Source organism: Chanodichthys erythropterus, chromosome 4, assembly GCF_024489055.1.
Source record: "Chanodichthys erythropterus isolate Z2021 chromosome 4, ASM2448905v1, whole genome shotgun sequence".
NCBI classification, from domain to species: domain Eukaryota; kingdom Metazoa; phylum Chordata; class Actinopteri; order Cypriniformes; family Xenocyprididae; genus Chanodichthys; species Chanodichthys erythropterus.
In genome coordinates, this window is record NC_090224.1 from 1,247,723 (window position 1) to 1,256,908 (window position 9,186).

General features: G+C 37.6%; 1 protein-coding gene across 1 annotated transcript; it reads right to left on the minus strand.

Moving 5' to 3' along the window:
* Window positions 1-2,438: 2,438 nt before the first annotated feature.
* On the minus strand, window positions 2,439-7,840 carry baalcb (BAALC binder of MAP3K1 and KLF4 b). The gene is made up of 3 exons (XM_067382945.1): window positions 7,657-7,840; window positions 3,261-3,451; window positions 2,439-2,612 (listed from the first exon to the last, which is right to left on the minus strand). The coding sequence occupies exons 1-3, from the start codon at window positions 7,838-7,840 to the stop codon at window positions 2,439-2,441; spliced, it is 549 nt and encodes a 182-aa protein (XP_067239046.1).
* Window positions 7,841-9,186: the final 1,346 nt, after the last annotated feature.

Below are 9,186 nucleotides of genomic sequence, written 5' to 3' on the forward strand. Positions count from 1 at the left end.
GGAAAAAAAAAAAGATGGAATCCAAACAAGAGCTATATAATTCTGTAATGATTGTTCAGTGGACACTGTCAAAAGATTCCTTTACAGTGGGTGGTTTTGATTTCAACTTTATGAAATTCCTATTTATGTTGTTAACCCCAAAAATAAATGAAAAATATAATGACAACCACATTATTCTGTAGATTAACTGCTAATACTTTACAGTAAGGTTCAATTCATTAACAAAAGTTAATGGATTTGGTATTTATTAGAGCTCAATAAACAATGCATTTTAAAACAAATGTTAAAGGGGTAGTTCACCCAAAAATGAAAATGATCCCATAATTTATTTACCCTCAAGCCATCCTAGGTATATATGACTTTCTTCTTTCAGCCAAACACAATCAGAGTTATATTAAAACATATTTTGGCTCTTCCAAGCTTTATAATGTGAGTGAATGGTACCCAAAATCACATCCATCCATCCTTCCTTCTTAAGTGAAGCGATGCATTTTTGTAAGAAAAAAATATCCATATTTATAACTTAACTGTAATCATTCCTGTAACGGTCGTCCGCGCATTCACGAGAGAGTTGAGTTCTGACGTATGGCGTAGCATAAGCTCAGTGACGAACATGGAAGCGCAGAGGATAAAGCAAACCAAAATGCCGGTCACGAATTAGAAGTCTAAAACAAGAAGTTTTAAAGAAAAATGTTGGAGGATTTCAATATAAGAGGAGCTACGTCATATGTTGGGTCAAAGGTCACCCTTCCACCAGAACTCGACTCTCTCTTTAACACAAGTACGTCCATTTCCAGGAAGCCAGGGATTATAGATTACTAAGTTTTAAATATGGATATTTTTCTTACAAAAAAACATCACTTCACTTCAGAAGGCATTTATTAACCCACTGGAGTTATATGGATTGCTTTTATGATGGATGGATGTTTTTTTTTTTTTTTTGAGCTTCAAAATCTTGGGTACTATTCATTCCCATTATAAAGTTTGGAAGAGCCAGGATATTTTTAAATATAACTCAGATTGTGTTTAGCTGAAAGAAGAATATACTCACAGTATGGTTTGAGGGTGAGTAAATTATGGGATAATTTTTATTTTTTGTTGAACTACCCCTTTAATTTATAACATTGATAGTTTAGGTTAATTTGAATAAACTACTTTAGGCCAAAATATATTCAAAATTTAAATGCATATAAAATTTCCAACGATTTGGATTAAACCGTTTTAATATAATAAACCTAATGTAATGCATATTTGTCAGTCAAACATTAATGAAACGATTAAGAATGAGATTTATGAAACGTTACTAATAAAACTAAACCAAATATGTTTTAAATACACAATAACCAGATTCATACATTTATCATTAACAAATCCATTTTTAAAATGTAAACCAATCTCATACATTTTAACTGAAGCTTGCTTGTTCTGCAACTAGCCGTATTTTAACTGTTCATACTTTTTACCTGATTAAATTTTTCAAAATTAACCAAATTAATGCAGATTCTAAAGAATTTAAATAAATACATTTTGAAAATATGATTAAATAAAATCAAATTGATGAGAATACAGCAATAGTTTGACTTGTAATAGTATATGTAATAGTATTCATTGTAAGGTATCTTACCTAATGCATTAATGTTAATATACCCTTGTATTGTAAAGTGTTAACAATTAATTCTGAGACTGCACCCAGAAATAGGTTAGAATACAGTAGAAGTTATGCTCTTCCAATTTACCACAATAAATATTTAATAATAATAAATAGCATCTTCCAGTCAGTAAAGCAGTGATGTATCAAACAGTATTGGAATAATGGAACAGAGCTTCTTACCTGTTTCACAGTAGTGCTAGCTTGCTACAGAAACTGTAATTAGGTTTTGAACACATGTTTGCACTTGTGCCTAAAAAAAAAAAAAAAAAAAAAAAAAAGCATAACTGTCATAAAAAGGCAACATTAGTGTGGTAGTAAGTGTATGGGATGTACAAAAGAGCCCTGATTTTCAAATCCAAAATCAGCATTGAAACAATCCATCAACTTTGAAAAACTTCTTTAAAAACATTTGTTGTTCCTATGTTTTTAAATGATTTAAACATTTCACAAAATCATTCAATAGGCCGACCTCTCAATTGCTCTTCCTGATCTATCCTGTGCTTTGGGTGTATGTACAGCAGATGCTTTTACTAAGATTATATTTGTTGGCATCAGTAAATGAAAAACATTAAAGAACATTATGACAATGACAGAGGAAAGATGTACATAAAAATTGACATTATTAAAGAAGTCGAATGTAACTGAATGATGAAACAAACAATTCATTGACCCTTGAATAAAAGCAGTTAATCACTGATTAAGCACTGATGAACTTCTTCATTTAGGTCATCCCTGCTTTTTACTTCTTTGGTCCATGACATCTTCACGAGTTTTTTGCTTATCCACCTCATTGAGGCACTAAGTCAAGTGCTGAGTCCATCAGACCTTCCGCCGGTTTCATGACCTCGTAGGTGGTTTGCGATGTCTCCTTGATCTTCCCGCTCTTTTCCACCTGCCGTATACTTTGAGTCACAGTGATGGTCACTTGTTTGGTGGACATCCTGTTGTCCTGCCATTTGGTCTAATAAAGATGGCATTTAAAGCTTATCAGACAAGACAATTACCAGTCTTTTTAACATTTTATTATAGTTTACCCTCAATTGCTAACACATTTCATGAAACCTACACTCTCCCCAATGAACCTTTCAGTGGACAATTTTTAAAAAGAACCATGTTTTTCTTAGTGTGAAGATTATTTCGACTATAAAGAACATTTTATGCCAAAGAAAGGTTCAATTGATGTTAAAGGTTCTTTATTGAACCATAGATGCCAAAAAGAACCTTTATTTTTAAGTGTCAATCACATTTCTTCCTAAACAAAAGGTCATATAAACGTTTTATTTCAGAGAAAGTTTCTCTAAAATGTTCCCCAAACAGTCAAAAAATGTGAAAGCCAAGCTCAAGTGTCTGATTAATGTGAGCGGAACTACGTGTCTGTTTTCATGCGATAATCAATTGTTTATAGTCAATTACTTTAATAAAGTCAAATGCTGTAATAAAGGCTATACTTTAATCAAATGAACGATAATTTCAGGTGTGGTGTAGATGAAGGGCTACATAAAACAGAAAGGGTTGGAAACACTGATTTATATTACAGTGTCTTGTTCACACATGCTACGTGCAGAAGATTGTACTAAATACAACCATTACTTTGGATTAAAATACTTACAATTTCCTCAGTTCGCAACACACTTCTCCTCTGCACTGTGGTAGCAGAAGAAGATAACACTTCCTGCTCTTGAGAAGAGAGTATTGCAGGAGTGGTGCCAGTTTTCATGTCATTCAGTCCCACCTCAGACATGGCAGAACACACTTTCAGATATGCCTGAGCTGGAGCAGGCAAGCCATCATCAAAGAGATCTAATGAAATGAGATAGAAATATAGAAGTTAATTCTTTTGTTAACAAAATCACTGTAATGGTGATCATCATACCAGAAATATTACACAATCAGTTGGAAGGAGGTACATATAAATACTGGTACCCATAAAATATCCATCCATCCATCATTAGAATTTAAAAGAAATGTTTTCTATTTGAATATATTTTCAAATGTAATTTATTCCTGTGATAGTAAAGCTGAATTTTCAGAATCATTACTCCAGTCTTCAGTGCCACATGATCCTTCAGAAATCATTTCTTATATTGTTAAAACAGTTTGGCGGAATAATATATTTGTGGAAACAGTGATACACAACCATTCAAAAGTTTGGTATAAGTAAGATTTGAAAAAAAGTAAAGAAATTAATACTTTTATTCAGCAGGAATGTATTAATCTGATCAAAATCTGAAAAATAACAAGATTTTTCTTTCAAATAAGTTTAAATAAATGTATATACACCGATCGGGCATAACATTATGACCACTGACAGGTGAAGTGAATAACACGGATTGTCTCTTCATCACGGCAGCTGTTAGTGGGTGGGATAAATTGGGCAAGTGAACATTTTGTCTTCAAAGTTAATGTGTTGGAAGCAAGAAAAATGGGCAAGCGTAAAGGCCTGAAATTTTTTTGTATTCGTGATCCTAAAAATTTGTCATGCACAGAGAGTCCGATGCGTATTAAAGCAGAACTAAGTAACTTTTTTTACCTTCATAAATAGTTTTCTAAGTCCTTACGATGGTTAACTGACTTGTAGTGGTGTGTTTGAGGCGTGCATAAACCCCCTCTGGCACGTCTACGCCAGAAAACAGCACTTGCAAGTTGAGCTTCGCCGACCCGACACAATCTCGCCTCATGTTCACGTTCACGCGAGAGTGACAAAATGCTTTAAGGTAATTTAAAAACAATGTATATATTATGACTTTATAAGACAATTTCAAAAATTACCCACCTCCATCGAGATTTCTTGTACTGTATTTGCAAAACTACTGCACTGGTGAGCGTTGTAGTCACTTGGAGTATTTATGACAGTGCGATTCACTGAAGGAACCTGTAGGGGGAGCTTCGCAAATCTTACTGAGCTCCGCTTTAATGAGTCTGTTGCAAATAAATTCGCAAAACCATACACAATGGAGTCTTCAAGCAGTGAGCATGATTTATGGTCGTCCTCTCTATTCTTAAAAAGGTAAAAAGAAAGAGGAAATATTGGGTCCATCCAAACCCGAGATTGCGTAGAGAGGCAGTGTGTAAACATGAGGGCGTATTAATTTTTTAACGTGTGAAAATTTCATGTTAAAAAATAAATACGACCTCACATTGTGTCAATCACGTTTACACACTGCCTGCGGAACTTTCGGCCGTCAGAAAAAATTCCGGACCAGGTTCGATTTTCTGCGTTTTTCGCATCTGTGGTATGCATTTTGGGAGACGTTTTGACAATTCAGAGCCACCGCACAAGCGAACGCCAAAATCCCGAATGTCATCTGAGTTGATCCACGTCATCTACAGCAGTGTTTCTCAACTCCAGTCCTCGGGACCCACTGCTCTGCACATTTTGTATGTATCCCTTATTTAACACACCTGATTTAGATCATCAGCTCATTAGGAGAGTCTGCATGAACTGAATTGAGTGTGTCAGATAAGAGAGACATACAAAATGTGCAGAGCAGTGGGTCTCGAGGACTGGAGTTGAGAACCACTGATCTACAGCACAAAGCAGTAGCACGGTATGACAAACAAAGTGCGGAATACAAAGAGACTGATTGTGCCAGTATCGCTAGCAAAGACATCCTGAAGTAAACTTTGAAATTCTCGGGATAATCACTCAGCTCCTTGATGAGGTGGAACTCTCCTTCCTCTCTATGCAATCTCGGGTTTGGATGGATCCAATATTTCCTCTTTTTTTTCCTCTCTCTTTTTAAGAATAGAAAGGACGGCTATAAATCATGCTCACTGCTTGAAGACTCCATTGTGTATTGTTTTGCGAATTTATTCACAACAGATTCATTAATACGCATCGGACTCACATTTACATTTACATTTACATTTATTCATTTGGCAGACGCTTTTATCCAAAGCGACTTACAAGTGAGGAAATACAACAAGCGAGTCGTCATGACGAGGCAAATAGATAAGAAGTGCTCATAATACAAGTTATAGGCAGTGCTCAGATTATCCTAAGATACAATAGAGAGGGATTAGAGGAAGTGAAAGGATAGGAATAAGATTTTTTTTTTTTTTTTTTTTTTTTTTAGATGAGGTTAAGTGCTCACGAAGAGATGGGTTTTCAGCTGTCTTTTGAATATTGCCAGGGATTCCGCATTCCGGATGAAGGCAGGAAGATCATTCCACCAGCAAGGGACAGTGAATGAGAATGTTCTGGAAAGTGATTTCGTGCCTCTCTGTGATGGTACCATAAGCCTTCGCTCCTTTAATGAGCGCAGGTTTCTGGTAGGAGTGTAGACTCGTAAGAGTGAGCGGAAGTAGGAGGGTGCTGAGCCTGTGGTAGATCTGTAAGCAAGCGTCAACACCTTGAATTTGATGCGAGCAGCAAGTGGTAGCCAGTGAAGAGAGATGAAGACGAGACGTGCTGCTGCGTTCTGAATCATTTGTAGAGGCTTGATTGTGCATGATGGCAGTCCAGCCAGAAGTGCATTGCAGTAATCAAGCCTAGAAATGACCAGAGCCTGGACCAGTGTGCAAGGTCTCTGTGTGTGACGAATTTTTAGGATCACGAATACAAAAAATTTGGACTCAGTGTGCAAAGGCCTTAAGGATGGCTAGACAACTGGGTCAGAGCATCTCCAAAACTGCAGCTCTTTTGTGGTGTTCCCGATCTGCAGTGGTCAGTGAACCGGCATCAGGGTCATGGGCGGCCAAGGCTAATTGATGCACGTGGGGAACGAAGGCTGGACCGAGCCAACAGACGAGCTACTGTAGCTCAAATTGCTCAAGAAGTTAATGCTGGTTCTGATAGAAAGGTGTCAGAATTCACAGTGCATCACAGTTTGTTGTGTATGAGGCTACATAGCCACAGACTAGTCAGGATGCCATTGCTGACCCCTGTCCACAGCCGAAAGCGCCAACATGTGAGCATCAGAACTGGACCACCGAGCAATGGAAGAATCATGTTTTCTTTTACATCACGTGGATGGCTGGGTGCGTGTGCATTGCTTACCTGGGGAACACATGGCACCAGGATGCACTATGGGAAGAAGCCAGCGGAGGCAGTATGATGCTTTGGGCAATGTTCTCCTGGGAAACCTTGGTACCTTGAAACCTTATTTTGACACGTACCACCTACCTAAGCACTGTTGCAGTCCATGTACACCCTTTCATGGAAACAGTTTTCCTTGGTGGCTGTGGCCTCTTTCTGCAGGATAATGCGTCCTGCCACAAAGCAAAAATGGTTCAGGAATGGTTTGAGGAGCACAACGAGTTTGAGGTGTTGACTTGGCCTCCAAATTCCCCAGATCTCAATCCAATCGAGCATCTGTGGGATGCGCTGAACAAACAAGTCCGATCCATGGAGGCCCCACCTCGCAACTTACAGGACTTAAAGGATCTGCTGCTAACATCTTGGTGCCAGATACCACAGCACACCTTCAGGGGTCTAGTGGAGTCCATGCCTCGACGGGTCAGGGCTGTTTTAGCAGCAAAAGGGGAACCAACACAATATTAGGAAGGTGGTCATAATGTTATGCCTGATCGGTGTATATACTGATGTCTTGCTAACAGGGCTAAACATTTTGAAACATAACAAGACCTAGAAAAATCACTCTAGTAGTCATAGTCAATACCATGTTGTTTATCTATTTTAATAATCTGCTTTCAGTTTATTTTAATATTATCATTTAATCACTGTAGCTACACCAAGTGTAACACTCCTGCACAAAGAGGTAAGGAGTGCTTATTGTGTTCATCCTTGCTCATACTGTCCTACTGAAGTATTGAAGGGATTTAACCATCGCCATGGCAACAAGAGGCCTACTTGAATGAATTGTACAGCAGACTCGCAATGCTGACCTGTCCATTTGGCAAGGAGATGTCATATGAAGGTTTTGACTGGTTAAACTGGAATTTTGACTACTTAAATATGAAGACATAATACAGATTTTTGAAATTTCAAAAGCTTTTCAAAAATGAGAAGTATGCCTCAAAGTATGATCTCAGTCCATTCTCACCAAGGTTGGCGGTTTTCTCTGATGGGAAGCCCACCTCTGAAGAGTTTTCTGAGGGGATGCTCTGGATGGAGGACAGGGGTATATCTGTATCTGTACTGGTCAGCCAAGTGGACTCTGTCTCTTTGGTCCAGCTCTCCATATATCTTGGCTCCAATACATCTGTCCTGGAGCCTCCACAACCCATGATGTCAAAGACAAATCCACACCTACACAGCCTTGGATTCTAGGTTCATTAGAATACCTCCCGAATGGCAAATGGAAAAATAAAAAATGTTGTTCACTGCATGAGGCATTGCCATCTTCTTTCAAGCCATAAATGTTATGTCATTTAGTATCAACAACCCATATCACCATCATTTTGTAGCAAATATCAGTAGTCTCCCGCTGGTCAGGCACACATGGAGCAAACATGGAGATCTGGGACTAATTCTGTGGAAGAGAAAGAATAGCCTGTTTGTTGTGATCCTAATAAAGACTGAAGTGTGATTTAAAATATTATTTAAATTTGAAAGTATTGGAAGTAAGGAATATTTTCAAATTTATCTTTTTTTTTTTTTTTTTGCTTGTAGTTATATAATTGTGTTTGTAATTACGCATAACACGTCATATAACCTTAATGAGTGATATCTGAATGGGAAATAAGAAAACCCGTTTCCAATTTGAGTAGTCAGCACTCGCAATAGGCACATGATGTAAACAAAGACGAGTTTAAAATTTCCTATGGTCCAAAAAAATAAAGAAATAAAAATATATTTTCAGAATAGATTCCTAATTTAAATAAAGCGATATACAGTTAGTTTTCCCTAGTATGCCATCATTAATCGATTGATAATTCATTATACGAGCACATCGTGTCGTATTTACTGTGGTGACGGCGCGCTGCTCTCATACAGATTTAGAGAACATAATTATGTGCAGAAACATGCATTTTTATGCAGTAGGCTGAAATGTATTCAGACCTCCAAATGTGCTGAATGCCTTGCTTGTGGTCTTTTTAACGCGACAAAGATTTTTGATATTACCTTATAAGTCGACAGAGGAATCAGTTCCATGAGTCGAACAGTTTTCTTCGGTATCCGTTCACTGTATTACTCTTTTCAAAACATAATTTCCAGGATTCGTAGAGGAGCTCTACCGCGACGGGGGAAAAAAAACAAACACTGAATGATAACACTGAATCTCTCTCTCTCTCTCTCTCTCTCTCTCTCTCTCTCTCTCTCTCTCTCTCTCTCTCTCTCTCTCTATCTCTCTCTCGATGTGAATGATGCTGACCCTCCCATCTTTTGGCTAAGATTAACGAGGTACTATGTGGTACAAGTGATTTTGTACATTTAAAAATCCACCCCTGTTGTTAACCCTATCAGTTTAAACAGTACTGTGATATTCCTTCCTCTCTGCAGACTGAAGACATAGCTGTGTGTTTGTTATTGAACAAAATAGTACAGCTCTTCTGCAGTCTGCTGTTCTAAAATCAAGAAGAAAATTGCACATTTGCACCATGGGTTTGCTCATGAAATAAAATAGGTTTGT

Coding starts and splice junctions, on each gene's coding strand:
- baalcb (XM_067382945.1), bottom strand. CDS start 7,840: ATGGGTTGTGGAGGCTCCAGGACAGATGTATTGGAGCCAAGATATATG. Junction 3,452..7,656: donor AGAGAAAACCGCCAACCTTG/GTGAGAATGGAC, acceptor TCATTTCATTAG/ATCTCTTTGATGATGGCTTG. Junction 2,613..3,260: donor TGTTGCGAACTGAGGAAATT/GTAAGTATTTTA, acceptor CATCTTTATTAG/ACCAAATGGCAGGACAACAG.